This window comes from Myodes glareolus, chromosome 11 (genome assembly GCF_982192425.1).
Source record: "Myodes glareolus chromosome 11, mMyoGla1.1, whole genome shotgun sequence".
Lineage (NCBI taxonomy): Eukaryota > Metazoa > Chordata > Mammalia > Rodentia > Cricetidae > Myodes > Myodes glareolus.
This window is the reverse complement of record NC_142036.1, coordinates 24,069,416-24,086,875: the sequence shown is the minus strand read 5'-3', so window position 1 is coordinate 24,086,875 and position 17,460 is coordinate 24,069,416. Positions and strand designations below refer to the sequence as shown.

The following is a 17,460-nucleotide window of genomic DNA, read 5'->3' as shown; positions in this document are numbered from 1 at the left end:
TACATGGCATCATGGCTGCCCTTAAGCACCTGATAAAGCCCAAGATCTTTAAATAGAGGACCCTGAAGGTCATTCTGTAGCAGTCAGAACACTAGATTAAAGTTAGGTACAACTGACAGAAACTCAGAAGTATTGACAACAGGTGTTAGAAGATTGAAGGGCCAGATCCTGATGCCCAGCATCGGTTATAGAACAGGAAAACCAGGCACATGCCAGTGGCTCCCAGAGGTTCCCGGTCCACAGCATCAGGGATCTGGAAGAGTCTGAATGTGAGCAACTCCACCTGTGCTGGGATCACTCAGTGTTTCCTCCAGGAGCTCAAGACCAGCGCGGAAACAGCAGCAAAGGTGACTGTCAGAGCTACCAAACATTGGCGAGCTGTACAATGAAGAAAGTGAAAAATCACGCAACTCGCATGCATTTTTATTTGTGCTTAAGTAAAACAGTAAAAACTGATCCAAAAATCCGGTTACTGAGTATTCTTAGACATAATTTCACTTTCTTAAAGTCCAGGAAGGTGCTAGTCTACCTGAAGCCCTTTCTAAAGGAGCAGAGACCCTGCAGGGTCAGATGCCTGTGGACTGAACCATGAAGGAACGTCCATGATCTCTGCCACCCGCACTCGTCCCATGTTTTATGGTGACAATGGCACTGGATTCTCCACTTACATTAGAGTGACAGTTACCACCTTTGGGACCTTTCCCAAGACTTCTGACAAATGCCAGTGTTTGTGTGTTAGCTTTCTAACGTCTTCTGTCTGTATTCTCTGCAGATGCCATGACTGCGGGGCCATTCTCGAAGAGTACGATGAGGAAACCCTGGGACTAGCCATCGTGGTCCTCTCCACATTCATTCACCTGAGCCCAGACCTGGCGGCCCCGCTGCTGCTGGATATCATGCAGTCTGTGGGAAGGTGAATGTTAGGTTCTGGTTTATCTGCTAGGAAGGGGCCTCCCTTAAAACTGCACCCTAAAATCGGAACATCCAGTCACTTTGGAGATGCCTGGTACCTAAGGAATCAATTCTAGACTAGTTTTAAAAAGACGGACAGAAGCATCTTTTGATTTTATTCCCCAGCTGTTCCAGGTCATGAGTCAAGGTCAGAGAGAAGCTAGAGGAGCTGTGCGAAGGGCTCTGATGGCTGCTCCATCTGCTGTATGAGCTGATATGTGTGCTAGTGTCCATAGAAGGCTTTGTATTCTCTCTTGTGACCTGTTTTGTGGTGAACCTGACACTTCTTTCGTGATCTCAAGGAAGATCTTGAACTTAACTGAACTTAACTGTTCAATTCAGGGCATCAATGTGTGCCCTTCACAGATCAGGCTCAGGTAAAGGGAACAGGACCTTCAGTCTGAGTGTTATTATGAAGGGAGTTCCCTTCATGTATAGACATTAGAATGTGTTTTGTGCTCATGACTAAATTCCAGCTCAGCAATAACAGTGCAGCTCATAGATACTGTGTTAAGTTCTGCATGAGCTTGCTAAGTTCTGATCTCTGCCAGCACTGCTGGGTGCCTTGAACCGTCACCGTTAAGACCCAGCTTCAGGGCCTGGAGAGAAGGCTCAGTAGTAAAGATCACTGTCTGCTATTCCAGAGAACCCAGGTTCAATTCCCAGCACCCACATGGCAGCTCGCAACTGTCTATTAACACTACCCCAGGGGATCTGATGACCTTTTCTGGCCTTTGAGGGTGCTGCACACACACAGTCAACAGACAGATATGCAAGAATAACACCATATACATAAAATAAAATTAAAGATCAAAAAATAAAAAAAAAACAAGGCCTAGACCTTTGTTCAGGTGATTTGTGGAGCTTTTTGTTTGTTTCCTTTTGTTTTTTTAGATAGGGTCTTGCTATGCAGCCCAGGTTGACCTTGAACTTGCTGTGTAACCTCAGGTGGCTTTGACCTTGTAGTCTTCCAGCCTTAGCCTCCTGAGTTACTGGGATTAGAGATGTATGCCATCATGCCTGGCTATGACTTGGTTGTTGAAAGGGACAGTTTTGTGTGAAATCATTGGGTGGCCATATAAGACAGAAGACCTCGAGAAGCCTGAAATGGAAATGCTTCCCATTGTTTAGAGGAGGCAAAATCTGCAAGCACTCAGAGTTTGGGGGAGGGAAAAACAATCTTTTTGGTTTGTCGGGTTTTTGTTGTTGTTTTTGTTTTGTTTTTGTTTATCTTTTGATTTGGTTTTGATATATTCACTATGTAGCATAGGTTGGCCTCTCACAGGGTTTCCTTCTGTATCCTAGGCTGCCTCAACCAACAATGCTGCCTTCAAAGTGCTAGGATTGTGGGCATGTGCCACCACCTCTACTGAGAGCTAGCCTGAATATAGCGACCCTTAACTTTAAAAATAATAAGAACAGGGGCTGTGGGGATGGCTCAGTGGGTAAGACACTTGCTGTGCAAGCATGCATGCCTGAACTCAAGTTCCCAGTGTCACATAATAAGGCAGGCATTCATGGGTGAGTGCCTGTAGCCCCTGCGTTCCTGGAGACGGGGGAAGGACCACTGGGAGTCTTGGCCAGCCAAGCTCCAGGGTTAGCGAGGGACTCTGTCTCCAGGAAAGAAGACAGAGAGTAGTAGAACAGGATGCTGACACCTCCTCTGGCCTCTGTGTCTGCATGTATGTGCACACACACATATATATCATGTACACTCACATACATATGCAGAAGTAGTAGTCAAATTAAGTAGAGGTCAAATTAAAAAAGGAAAACTTGACCACAAAAAATATATAATCCTGTTCTTTGCTCCTTGCCCCAGTTCATGTGTATGATACGGCATGGTATGTGTATGTATAGTATGTGTGTGGTATGTGTGAGTGTAGTATGATATATGTGTGTATGGCGTGTGTATTGTGTGTGAGTGTAGTATGGTATATTTGTGTATGGCACGTGTATTGTGTGTGAGTGTAGTATGGTATATGTGTGTATGGTATGTGTATTGTGTGTGAGTGTAGTGTGGTATATATATGTATGGTACATGTATTGTGTGTGTGAGAGTGTGGGCATACCTATTTGCATATGCAGAAGTAAGAGGACTTTGAGTGTCTTGCTTCTCACTCTTCTCCTTATTCCCTGGAGCCAGGGTCTCTCCTTGAACTGGAAGCTTGCTGATTTTGCTAGGCTGACTGACAATGAGCTCCCAGAGTCTGAGTGTCTCCACTTCCCAGCATTGGGGCTACAGGCATATACAAACACTCCCAAGTTTTCTACCTGAGTGCTGGGAATGTGAACTCAGGTCCTCATGCTTGCACAAGTGTTCTTACCCATGGAGCCCTCTCCCCATCCAGACCTCCCTGATTATTTTTTGGAGTTTCTTTAGAGTTACATAGTTAGAGACAGCGTAAAGTTAAGTGTAACCAAAATTCCAAAGCCATTGTAAAAAGTACTTGATGAATATGGGAACTAGAAGAGAGAAGGGAAAGGTAGCTCCATTCAAGCCATTATTTTAACTCAGTCTTGGTAATTATAGAATAAGTGCTGCATCCTCTATTTCTTCCACCTGTGGAGCTGAAGGTTTTTATTAAGGCGTGACCTCAGTTCCTACTCTCACCTCTCTGTAGTTAGAGAGCAGATGGAGTTGTGGTTCGGCTCTGCTGCCCTCCTGGCACAGCTGATCTGAGCCACAGAGGACAGAGAGAGGAAGCTGTGCACAGACAATCCGGGTCCCGGCTACTACCAACGGTTAGGGTGGGAACATGAGCTTTGAAGGAAAACAGTGGCACACACATTTACATCCTCCCACGTATGGACACTTAGACACCTATATCCTTACACTTGACTGTCTAGCTCCTTTAGGTATATGGCGAGAGACTGAAAAACATTGAGTGCAAATGGGCATGACTCTTGGTAGCCTAATCTTGACTAGGAAGCTGCCAAGGAAGCGGGTTCCGCAGTCACCTCGCTGCAGCTTTCTTCACACGCCCAGTTTCACTGTGAAGAATGCCTGATGAGCCATGGTGACCTTAGCAGTACTGCCAGGGACAACTCCACAGACCGCCCTCTGGATGTCCTAGGAGTCTGCTCCACACAGCCCTTTCATGTCTCCCTCCAGTATTTCCTATCTCATATAGAGCTGTCTGCTCAGATCCCTTTCAGGCTTCATCCCCCCCGGCTTTCAGGTGAATCCTTTAAGGCCACGCTTCCCACACCCTTGATTATTGTTCCATTGAGTTGCCGATCTTTCTTTCTCCATCATGGAATCTTCAGCATAAGGGCCTATAGCCAAGGCTGCTGGGGACGATACTACAACGGCAGTTGCTAGAGCCACCATCTCTCTCCAAAACTCTTGGTCCCTTCAGCTGCCCTACTAAAATAGAAAGATGGTGTCTTCAATATCTTATAGACTATAGTATGTCCTTTAGAACCCACCAATTGGCTTCATTCTCTGCCGTGAGAGCACATATGCCATGGCTAAGGAACCACACTGCTGTATTCAAGTGTGGTCAGTGTTGGTGACTTCATCACTCTCATCTCCAGATGACAGACCTCTCTTCCCACCACTCCCACTCGACACCAAGCTGAGACACCTCTGCTGTCTCTCCTGCTGTGCTACAGGGTTTGCAATGTGTGGTTTGCTTGTAGTCGGGTTCCAGAGGTTGGTAATGGAGAAATGAATTTGAGTGAACGCAGGGGTCACTAGTAGACAGATTCTGGTGTCCATCCAGTGGGCTACAGCTGCCATTTTTTTAGGCTGGGTGGATGACAGTAAACTCTTTTACCTGTGTACCTTTCCATGGGAGTCTGTGACTGACACAGAAGTCAGGTTTGGGAGAGTGGACATGGCCGCAGAGTGGGGCCTCTGACGCCCACCAAAGGAATTGTCAATAGCTGTAGTCTCACTGTCCAGACCTGAACCAAAGGCCTAGCTCAGTGCTAATGCATTCACCACGGAAAGCTAAGATACTGTGTGACTGTTTACTTTATTTCCTAGGCTCGCATCCAGCACGACCTTTTCTAATCAAGCAGAAAGGTAAGAACGTTGAGTGGGTCTCGTTTCTCTAGGTTCTCTGTGCATGTCCACACGGTTCTGACACTGGCCACGGACAGGCGTGCCCCAGGAAGACAGCTGCTATTCCTTTGCAGCCCCGCTAATTTCTGATCAGATTTGTGCATTTACGCATTGACTCGTTTCAGTTAGCAAGTACTTTTAAGCCCAACTTGTAATAGTTCATTGGTTTGCTTTTTAAAGTTTAATTTATTTATATTTTATGTATGAGTACTCTGAATATATACCTGCATGCCAGAAGAGGGCTTCAGATCCTATTTTAGATGGTTGTGAGCCACTATGTGGGTGCTGGGTATTGTACACTGGAAGAGCAGCCAAGGCTCTTAACCCAATGAGCCAGCTCTCCAGTCTACTTAAGTGACTGCTGCTGTTGTTCTGTGCATGTGTGTGTATTAGTTTTTGTTGTCCGTTACATTGCAAATCCAACCAAGGGCCTCAAGCATTCAGGGAAAATGCTCTACTGCAGAGCAGAGGGCACAACAAGGACAAGGGCTTTAAGTCTGGAACGAGGATGGTGAGTTTGGAAACAGACCAAGGTGGCTTCAGAGAACATGGCCGAAAATGAAACGAAAGAGATAGAGGCACCCAGGCCAGATAGCAGCATGGAGGTTACTGTGGGGAGTTCAGCTTTTATTGAATACACAGGGAACAAAGCGAGGACCAGCATGCTTTGCCTTAAAACACTCAAGACCCTCTGTCTTAGCAGGGCTCATGCGTATAATACACTCCTGTTGACAGACACCATGTAGTACTTTAGCGTTCCTTTTCTGTTGTAAAATTCACAGAAGAAAATACACAAACCCTAAATACCTAAATCCCCTGAGTTTGGACAGGTAGCTTTGCCTGCAGACCTGAGACCCTGTCAAGACACAGAGCTTAACCATGATTCCCAGAAAAGTCCACCTCATACCATGCCAGCTGCCCTCCATTCATAGGAGGAAACACGATGTTCTTCAGCCATGTATTAGTTTTTGCCTGCCTTAGGGCTTTGCATGCGTGCAGCTGTGTTGCCTGCGCTCCTTCGTGTCTGCCTTCTGCAGGTAACCATGCTTTGAGGTTTATTCATGCTGTCTATTTGTCAAAGCTGGCCATGCACCATGCACCACATGGTTTATTTGGGTTTTTATTCAAGGGTATCTGGATTATTTCTGACTTGGTGCAATTTCTTTGCCGTTATGAACATTCTTATATAAGGTTCTTTGTAAATACTTTATTTCTCTTGGAAATGGAATTGTTGGGTCACATGAGTCATGCATGATTGATTTTTTTAAAATAAGAAATCAGAATTTCTCTTACATAAATATGGTTGTATAAAAATGGTCGTGCTAGGGGCTGGAGAGATGGCTCGGCAGCTAGGAGTGCTTGCTGCTCTTCCAGAGGTCCTGCCTTTGTTTCTCAGCGCCCCCCCCCCATGTTAGTCAGCTCACAACTGCCTGTACTTCCAGTTCTGGAGGGCCCAGTGCCCTTTGGTGACCTCTGAAGGCATCTGAACGCTTGTGTTCATACTCACACATGGGCACTTAAGTGAAAGTAAATATTAAATGAGGCTTATGCTATTTCTCTTATGTCAGATAATTATATTATTTTATATTCCCACCATCAGCGAGACTTGGGCTATCCCATATCCTTGCCAGATTCTGACATCGTTGGTATCTTTAATTATAGCAGATGGGGTGGCTATGTGGTGGCTGTCTCTGTAGTTTTAATATGCATCTTCCTGATGACATTTTTTCAAGTGCTCACTGACTGTTTTATATATTCTTTCCTGAAGTGTCTATTTAAATATTCTTTTCCATCTTTTTAACATGCTGTTTTCTTTCTACTCTGTAGTTATAGGGCTTCGCAGTATAAATACGTTTTTAGAATTTTTTACCCATGTCGGACTTACTCAGGCATTCTCTTGATGCTTTAATTTGCTGACAAGTCTTTAATTTAAAGGAACTCTAACTTATCCAAGCTTCAAAGTATGTGTGGTTATGAATTTTTAGTGGTCAACTAAGAAAGCTCGTCTACTGCCAACTCATGGGTGTTCTCTTTTTCCTTCCAGACACTTCAAGACCTTAGCATTTATATTTAACACTTCATGTGTTCCATCAAAATTATTTTTTATATACGGTGTTGGGTTGCAGTAGGATCATTATTTTTATTCACGTCCAATATCAATCTATGTTGGCACCTTCTTGTTTTAAAGACTCCTTTTCTCATTGACCCACTGTGAGAAACTCCAGGTACCAATGTGGTAGCTTGTATCTGGGCTTCCCACCTGGCTCCTATAGTCTTTATACTGATCCTCAGTCTAGCTCAGAGGCTCTCAACCTTCCTAATGCTGTGGCCTTGTGCTGTGGTGGCCTCCCAATCATAACATTATATCATTACTACTTCTGAACTACTGCGTTTTTGCTGCAGTTATGAATTACAATGTAAATATCTGATATGCAGGATAACTGATATTTGACTCCCAAAGGAGTCTAAACCCAAGGTTGAGAACCAATGATCTCATGCCACACAGTCAAGATTACAGTGGTGTTACAGTGGTGAGTCCTGGCATCAGGTAGCAGGGGTCCTCTTCCTTAGTGTCTTTTCTTTTTTGATTTGTTTAGATATCTAGATTTTTAATTTCCAAATTAGTCTCTCTCTCTCTCTCTCTCTCTCTCTCTCTCTCTCTCTTTTGGCTTTTCAGGACAGTATCTTGTTATGTGCCCTGGCTGGCCTCAGACTCATGGTGATTCTCCTTCCTGTCTCCCCAGTGCTGAGATGTCAGGTTTCAGTACCACACCATGCCCACACAACACCTACACCATACCTATACAACATCCATGCTCTGTCCACACCATGTCAACACCATGCCCACAACATGCCATACCATGCCCACACCAGCCCACATCACACCTACACCATGCCCATGCCATACACACACCATGCCCACACCAGCCCACACCACACCTACACCATGCCTACGCCATGCCCACACCATGCCTACATCATGCCCACACCGTGCCCATACCATGCCCATGCCATGCCCACACCACACCCACACCATGCTCAAGTTTCACCTTGCTTAGAAAAATGCTTACTGAAAGTGTACATCAATTTGGTAATTACTCAGAAAAAAATGCTGGATTGTCCAACTAATGAACATGTATACATCTCCATTTCATGATAGTTTACATTTCTCTCAGCTATGTTTTTGAAATATATGCATAGGTGTGTATGCACATATGTGTGGAGACTGGAAGCAACCTTAGGTGTTATCCTTACAAGTGCCATCAAGCTCCTTTGAGACAAGGTCTCCTATTGGTCTAGAGCTCACCAATCAGGCTAGACTGCCTGGTTTGCGAGCCCCTGGGAGCCCTTGTTTTTACCTCCCCAATGCTGGGATTCCATTTGCACACTACTGCACCTTTCCCTGTGTGGAGGATTCTGGGCTTTAGGCTCAGGCCATTGGCTTTGTAAGGCAAGTGCTGTCCTGACCGAGCCATCAACCCAGCCCCCCCAAGCGGTGTTGAGCAGTGCTCTTGTAAGTCTTTGGCTATGCTGTGTAAATTTATCCCTAAGAATTTTATGTTTTCAATTTCAATGTAAATTGAACTTTGACGAAAATAATTTTCAAAAATTTTCTGGTGGGTAAATTGGTTTTTCTGAATTATGGTTGTATCCTAGCTGAACTTACACGTTTTAGAAGTTCCTTTCTAGACTCCTTAGGGCTTAGTTTTGTTTGGCAAACATCGTATCACCTGCAAACAATGATTTTTGCTATTTCCTCGCTGTTATTTTTGCCTCTTTGCTACTTCCTAGTAGCTGGATCCGCCAGCTCCATCAGAGACATGGAAGGGGCCATTCTAGCTTATTCCCTGCTTAACATCCTGTTCTGTTTATAGTCAGCCATAGCTTTTCACAGACACATTTTAAAAAAAACAATTGAGGATGTTTCTTTCTATTTCCAATATATTGAATTATTTTAAAATTGTGTGTTTTTCCATTAATGTATTGAATTATGTTGGTTTTTCCTCTTCTTTATGTGTCTAGTATGCGTGTATGTGTGTGGGTGTACATGTGTGCAACTGTGTGTGCACTAGCTTTTGGAGGCCCAACGTTGATGTCAGGAATCTTCCTTGATCATTCTTCCACTTTATACTTTGAGTCAGGGTCTCTCCATCAAGCCCCAAGCTTGCTGGTGCAACTAGTCTGGATAGAAAGCTTGCTCACTTGGGGGAATCCCCATTTCCATCTTCTGAGGCTGGAGTTATAGGCGACTCTGTGCCCATGGAGAGGATCTGAGCTCTGTCCTCTTCCTTCCTTCTCCCCAGCCACTGCATTGATTGTGACATTTTTCTGATATTTAGGAATAAACCCTACTTGATCATGATGTATTTTCCTTGTATGTATATATCCAAATGCGATGTGTTTGGGTTCAGTGCCAGAGGAACCCTGGTCTGTGCTTTCTCTTTCTGTTCCCTCCTTGTTTTTATTTATTTACTTAGATAACTGCTTTAGCTGCTGTCAGTTTTACAGCTATGGAGCCTCATGAAACAACAAAAGGTTTCCTAGTTCTGTTTTTTTTTTTTAATTAGTTGCAAGTTCAGGGTTTTGTTTCCCTGGAAGGCCATTTTTGGTATAAATCTGTGAACTGAGATGTCAGGGTAGACTTGGCATCACGAGGCTGTAGTAGATGGATTGGGACAGCTTCCTTTTCATTCAGTTGATTTCTTCCTTCTGGCAACTTCCTCCCCCACCCAAACACCTCAGGAACTGTCCACTCTAGTGTCTTGTCTACAAGGCAGTGGTATATAAAACTCCTGACTCCCTCAGGGCAGCTCTCTCTTGGCCAATTACACTTCCTTAGTACGTCCTCGCTGATGACATCCATCCCCTTCTGGACATGTGGCCTTCTCAGGTCACTGGCTTTGGGATACTCAGCTATATTTAGGAGGCCTGGAATAATTCTGCTGTCACTTTGGCACTTCTGGGATCCATCTAAAAAGTTGCCATGAAGGTATGACTATGGATAATTTCATCTCACTGAGGGAAATGGCAAGATATTACATAAAATCATGGCGTTCAAAGCCTAAACTCTAAGTCATGGCACACACATGCTCGTTGGCCCATAGCTTGTGTCTCTCTTCTGTGTTTGAATGCAGCATGATGGTTCCCGGCAATGCAGCAGGTGTGGCCAAGCAGTTCCTTCGCTGTATCTTCCACCAGCTGGCACCCAATGGCATCTTCCCCCAGCTGTTCCAGAGTGCCATCAAAGGTAACTCACTCCCCTGAGGACCCAGACACTACAAGTCCGGCCAGTACCCGAAAATGCTGCTAACTCTGTTTGCTTTATAGATGGAACGTTTTTACGGACCTTAGCCACATCGCTCATGGACTTCAATGAGCTGAGCTCAATTGCTGCCCTCAGTCAACTCTTGGAGGTAGGTTTGCAAGAAGAACGCCCTAGGCCTCAGCCAGTGTCAGGTACCATGCCTGTGTCCTTTTTGAACCACTTCATGGTGTTATGCTGTATCTTGGGGTTGGCTCCAAGTCTTTATGAGCAACATCGAGAAGTCCCCTTGATGTCACCATGCCCAGCGGTGGCTAGGAAGAAAGCAGCTGCTGCTATTATCAATAGCTCCAGCCTTTATTCTGGAGGATTCTTTCCAGCAGGCATCATTCATTGTCTTCTGAGCATCCAATCACCCAAGTTATAAAGCCTTACATAGTTCCTATTTCATGATCCGATAATACCTCTTGGACTTAAAGATCACCAGTTTCTCCTGGAGGCTTTTCTAAACATAACTGGTTTTTCTTCTGTGTTCTTCCTGCCTGTTGGAACGGTCAGCCTGTGTAGCAAGCTGTCCGGCATGTTTATAGTGTGACTATATGATTTCTAAAGAAGCTGTCACTGGATAGCTTTATGAACTCCTTCACTGCTTTCAGCAGTTGATTGCCTATGCTTTTGTGTTTTTAGGGTCTAAATAACAAAAAGAATTTACCAGCAGGGGGTGCTATGATCCGCTGTTTGGAAAACATTGCCACGTTCATGGAAGCTCTGCCCATGGATTCTCCTAGTAGCCTCTGGACAACAATCAGCAACCAGTTTCAGACATTTTTTGCCAAGCTGCCTTGTGTTTTACCTCTGAAGGTGAGCTCAGACAAGTGTTTAGTTTCCATTGCTTTCTGCCCATTCGCTTACAGAGACCAGCACATGAAGCACGGTCAAGTGATCCAATAGATCCCAAAGGTCTGTGGGAAATCTGTCAGCCAGAGTGGAGAGAGTTATTCAGGCCCCTCAGTCTGCAACATCACAGGTTGTCAGCAGCATGGAGTGGATATTTTATCCACTGAGAACGAAGCTGTCCAGTGACCACATGGTTTTCAGTTGGATAAAAGGGTGCCAGTAGAATATGGTTTGTTCCCTTATGTGTCTTTCTGTCTTCCCCTCTCTCTCTCTTTCTTAATTTGTTTTTGATTTTGTTTTCAGCATCTTATGCATGCTAGGTAACATTCCTCTGAACTCCAGTCCTTAGATACTCTTTATGCAGAAGGTTTTCTTTTTTCCTTGAGTGGCAAGGAAATTAATAGTTTTGTCTAAAAGCAGTCCAGACATTGGTAAAGTGTTAGTTTTAGAGAATTATTTAAAGTGATATTTTTGGATAGTGTCCATGTAATGTTCAAGGAAGGCCACCATGATTTTCTGTGGGACAGTTTCTAGAGTTTGGATCAACACTGGAATTGGGAAGACTGACAGACACACACACACACACACACACACACACACACACACATACCCCAAGTGCGCTAGTGAAATTGCTGACCAGCAGGGAGTGCTGCCGCTGTAAACAACTGCCATGCCTAATGTGTGCCAATCAGCTGTGCCCACAGGGGCCCTGCCGAAAGGTTAATGAGTGGAGTGGTGCCAGATACGCTAATAAGGAGAGCTGAGGCCCTCGACAGTGTTAATGCACCGCTCCTGCCGAGGGCTGCAGTCTGCCGTCCGCTCCTGCTGATGGTGGTTTTATGGAAACAAGCCTCAGCATGTGGACCTCCCTCCTCCCCCACTCCCGCTTTTTTCCCCCCTAAGATGACATTTCCTGGTTTTTAAGTCACCAGGGTTTGGCCTGATCAGCAGCTGGTTTTCAGCTTCTGGTTTAAAGTAAGTAAATGTCATGTCAATTCTGAAGGGCATTGGCATATTAAACAGGCTGAGTTCTTTTAGAAGCTTCTTAGGAAATACTGCCAGGGTTTGTGTAAGGAAGTTCTCTATTCTGTCATATCTGAAAACTGATTCCGTTTTGTCTTTAATCTCTTAGGAAATATCCCCCAGTGAAAATCTTGCAGTTTGTCTTTGGGAAGTGTCACTGAAGGAGGTCTCAGACTTCAGTGTGCACCACTGTCCCTGCTAGTGACAGAGGGCTGTGACTGGGGGGAGCGAGGTCAGGTGACAGACACACCGCAGGTCCAGGGGTCCTCTAGGAGACCCTCTGGCTTAGTTTATCCTTTGTTGAAGGGGACCATTGTCCGGCTGTAAAAACTGGTGTGGCTTTAGTGATATGCTCACAATAGTAAACAACAGCTTGTTATTTGCGAATTTCCTCCCGACCCTGAAAACTCAGAGGTTTTCAAAGACTATTTTGATCTAGACTCTTGAAAGTGTGTTTTTTTTCTCTCTGTATGGATGTTAGAGAGAAATTTTGCTGCTTGTCTCCAGGTTCTGGCTTATGTCTTTTCATGACAAAGGGAGGGTGAATTCCCACCTACGGAACTGGGGAGGCCTTGCTCAGTGGTACAACACCTTGCTATGCACAAGGACCAAGTTTAATCCCTAATCTTGTGAAAAATTAAAATAAACAAATCCCAGAGGAAGGGTGATGAAGCTGGTTATTTGGACTAATGATTTCTATTAGCTTTTCCACCCCTCAGATAACTTTTCCTTAGTATACTTCTTTAAACTGGTATCCATTTAACATCTGCCTTCTTAACCTTTGTGTCTGTCTGTCCATCTACCTATCTGCCCATCCATCATCCACCCATCCATCCATCCATCCATCCATCCATCCATCCATCCATCCATCCAGTTCTTTATCAACTTTGTCTATCATTTAATTCTGGCATTATATCTTTAGGAAATAGTTTCAGAGCTATGTTTATTTAATTAATTTATCTAATAATTATTTTAACATTGCATAATTGTTTCATTAAAGTTTTAAAGTCTGAAAGCAATTGTTTTTGATAGACGTAGGAAACAGTATAGAGATAGTTACAGTATGATTTGTGTTTGCATGTGTGCATGGGTTTGTGTGTATGTGTGTGCGTGTGTATCACATGAGTATGAGTGTGTGTGTGTGTGTGTGTGTGTGTGTGTGTGTGTGTGTGTGAATCCCTGTGAGTATGTGGGCATGTGGAGGCCAGAGGTCAGCATTGGGTGTCACTCCTCAGGCACAGTCTGCTGTGTTGTGGTGAGACAGGTTCTCTTCTTGGCCTAGAGCTCACTGAGTTGGCCAGGCTGGTTGACCAGCGAGCCCCAGGGAACCCTGCTTTCACCGCCCCAGCACTGGATTTATAAGCACCAGACACCACACTCAGCTTGTTCTTTCACTTGGGTTCTGGGCACAAAATTGAGACTTTATGCCTGTGTGGCAAGCCCTTCGCTGGCAGTGCCACATCCCACATCCTTCTTTTTGCAAAATATATGCAGGGAATAATTGAAGCAAAGAAAGCTGACTCTTGCCTTCTCATATCTGTTCACAGTGTTCTTTGGATTCCAGTTTGAGAATCATGATTTGCCTCTTGAAGATACCTTCCACCAATGCCACGAGGGTACGTATTTTAAAAATGATTCAGAAAAGCTTTCCTGGTTGGTTATTTAATTATCTTCTAACGGAAAGATAGGAAGAGGAAAATAGCAATACTGAAGATATGGCTTCTGCGTCTGGACCGCCCCCCTTTAGCGTCATTCTGGGTCAGAGTCTAACATCCTGCAATGCTACCATTTGTAATCCTTCTGGGCTGGGCCAAGCCTATCGCTCCATCCAGATTATCCTCCAGATGGCCTGAGTCATCTAAGGAGGGTTGGTGTTGGTTCCTTAGTTAAAAGGATGACTTTGATGACTTCCGGTTTCTTTCAGGGTGGCATCTAAATTCCTTGATGTAGCATTCAGTTCCGTCCCTTCTCACCAGCGCACCTTTCCAGTTTAATTTCTGTTACTTGTCCCATTCCCCCTGCATCGTGAAGTCAGCATCGCTATCTTCCTGAAGACAGTGGACACTGTGTGTTGAATGCTCCTGTATTGTACCTCATGCTTTGCACATGTACTTTAGTTTCAGACCCTCACCTTTGTCCAGGCTGCTTCCTCTGCCTGACATACTCTAAACCATTTCACCTTTCAAGGCCCCATATAAGACTCCTAGATGCTCCATTATCCATAGGAAGCACTTCCGTGAACAAGCTTTCAGTATTAACACCACAGGCTCCCCAGTAAGACCATGAGCCATGTGGGATGTTCAAGACCATGTCTCATTCCCTACTCACATATTTTGGCTGCCTTCTGTGCAGCGTATAAGAACTTATATTTTGGTAGCTATAACTTACATATTATATTAAGCTATAACTTATATTATGCTAGCTCATCCTCCAGCAGTGCACATTTCTGATAGCTGTTTCCTTTACACTTTCAGAGTCACAGTTCATGCTAGCCAGTTGCAAGGAGAGATGAACCAGCCTGTGCCTGTACAGATAAAGGCATAGATTCTGAAGCAACATATCTGGTCAAGGTCATAGCTAGTTTGTGACTGGTCTGAAACTTGAGCATAGGTCCTTCGAGAACAAGTTCCTTGGTTTTTCTGCTGTGTTTGCTGCCTGTCAGCTGCTGTTTAGGTGTGAGTGTTTCCAGATAGGATGGAATCTAGCTTTCTATCTATGGGCACCATCTCAAAGCTTTCTTAAGGTTTTCTATATAACCACATAGGTTTCTGAAGAGGAGTACCAGTAATGGAATACACATCCATTTTCAGGGGGCAAAGAACAAACAATAACTGATCTTTATGCAAATATAAAAGGAACCCCCAAAAGTCTTGTATCAGGTCTGAAGAGAAAGCTCAATAATTGTCGTCCTTGCAGATTCTAAATTTGGTTCCAGGAAGTTCACACTCCCTTGTAACTCCTGCTCCCAGGTACATGACACTCTCTTCTGGCTTCCTCAGGCTCCTGCACACCGCTACGCGCACACACACAAACACACACAGAGACATACAAACACATACATAGACATACAAACACACAGAAACCACACATACACTCACAGATACACACAGATATACAAATAGACACTGACATGCAAACACATACACACATACAGACACATAGACACACACACATATACACAGACACGCACATACTCTCACACACACACAGACACACACACTCACAAATACACACATACACCCACATATACATACAAACATACAAACACACATAGATACACATACACACATACAGACACATAGACACACACATATACACAGACACATATTCTCACACACACAGACATACACATTCACAAATACACACATACACCCACATATACATACAAACACACATAGATACACAGACTCACAGACACACACATATATAAGTAAAAATAAAATAACTCTTTAAAAGTGAGTTTATCCCTGGGGCTGCAGAGATTCTGGGAGAGCAAAGGCGCTTGGCACTCAGGCATGATTACCTGAGTCTCCATTCCCTGAACCCACATAAAAACCGGATGCAGCACAGTGGCCAACAGCAAGAGAAGGTGGAAGGTGAGGCTGTCCTCACCTGATACCCGAGACTGTCCACCAACCTTCACATGTATATCATGGCACAAACACACCCTCACACGTGAACGCACAAAAAGTAAAAATGTTTGTATCTTCTTATTGAGCCAGTCCTTTTCTGAACGTCTGTTCTAAGGAAGAGCTTTCGAGTGAAAATGTCATGTAGACATTCACCGAGGTGGCATTTGAAGTGTGGCTGTTGAGATGTATGGTTCTGGAGTACTAAATAGCACTTTAATTTCTTATATTACCAATAAGAGAGTGCATTGTTTATATGCATATCTAGATCCAAGATTTCTGCTAAGAAGAGCAGCATCAAAGCCTGGAGCTTGTGTTCTTTCCTGGCCCCTGCGGCTCCAGGACAAGCATACACCTCACAGATACACAATGCAAAAGCACCAGGCACTGCCTGACACTAGTGGGTGCTCTCCAAACAAAATGGGTGATTTGTGAGAGCCTGCAAAACTAAAACTGAGTTCTGATGGTGGGGTTCAGATGGGAAACAAACCGACAACATCCCTCTGATAAATACGTGCAGGAAGCTGGGCAGCAGGAACTGTGTTTGAACTCTAGGTACTTGGTGCTGCTGTGCACAGAGCTCTTTTCAGAGTGTAACTGGTAGGTACCAATTTGAGGAGCCACAGACACCTGAGGGTCCAGTGGAACAGATTGGGAGATCTCAGCCAGCCTCACAGAGGTGGGATTGCTTAGCCTGGCAGGAGAACAGGACTGTAATAAGGAGGGTTTGTAAAAGATGCCATGTGGGAAAATGAGGGGTTTGATTTTTTCTGAGCAATAAAGTGACTAACTCATTCTTTTTGAAATGTGGGTTGGTTTCTTAGAGCAACAGAGTGGTTATTAACAGCAGCTTGCATCAAACTTTTAAAAAACCAGCTCTAGCAGTTAAAGTATAAGACTGGTACTTTTCTTTTTTTAAGTGAAGGTATAAGCAATTTTACTTGGCTCTGATCTCATTGCAGAGTTTGTTGGAACCATTTTCCAAGTTGCTCAGCTTCGTCATTCAGAATGCAGTCTTCACTCTGGCCTACCTGGTGGAGCTGTGTGGCTTGTGCTATCGAGCGTTCACTAAGGTAAGCTTCCCTGTGTGCTCCCATGAAGCTGGAGGCAGCAGCATCAGATCTGATGTCGTCACTGCCTTATTGCTGTTAAGATGGATAGTGTTTATACTGAGGTCTGTTGGACACTTTACACTTGCATCATTCATTAACTGGTCCTGAAAGGTGCAGATTCGGAGAATGAGGCCGCATGGTTTAGAAAACAAGAAGCATTTTGAGCAAGTTAATGGTCTAAGTGACCTCATAAAGATTTTTTCAAGTTTGCTATAGCATCGTGAGTGGGCAGACTGCCACTGTGTCTTTTTTTATAACCAAAGGAGAGAAAATAGCTCGCTACTTGTACAGGCCTCTAGAGTGCTCCTTAATGCCCCCATGTTTATGTCCCCAGACTGGGTTCTTGACCTCTGAAAGGAGAATCCTAATCATGGCTCCTTGCTGGGTTGACTTTAGCACCTCTCTCCCTCCAAGTCTGAGAAAATGGAAAAGTACGTCCTATCCAGTGGACATGGCCTCCTTATCAGAGCTGGAAGGCACTGGTCTTAGGGAAATACAGGCAGCAGGGAAAGC

The 17,460-nt window shown here is 44.4% G+C and overlaps 1 protein-coding gene across 8 annotated transcripts in view; it reads left to right on the top strand.

Moving 5' to 3' along the window:
- The window catches only part of Unc79 (unc-79 subunit of NALCN channel complex), a 246,882-nt gene that overhangs the window by 191,572 nt on the left and 37,850 nt on the right, over positions 1-17,460 (top strand). For all 8 annotated transcript variants that reach the window (XM_085697861.2, XM_048449516.3, XM_048449519.3 and 5 more), the window contains 7 exons: positions 773-913; positions 4,946-4,984; positions 10,159-10,271; positions 10,352-10,437; positions 10,974-11,147; positions 13,754-13,822; positions 16,798-16,908. In XM_085697861.2, the coding sequence (XP_085553987.2) occupies positions 773-913; positions 4,946-4,984; positions 10,159-10,271; positions 10,352-10,437; positions 10,974-11,147; positions 13,754-13,822; positions 16,798-16,908 (733 nt within the window). The remainder of the gene's footprint in view (positions 1-772; positions 914-4,945; positions 4,985-10,158; positions 10,272-10,351; positions 10,438-10,973; positions 11,148-13,753; positions 13,823-16,797; positions 16,909-17,460) is intronic.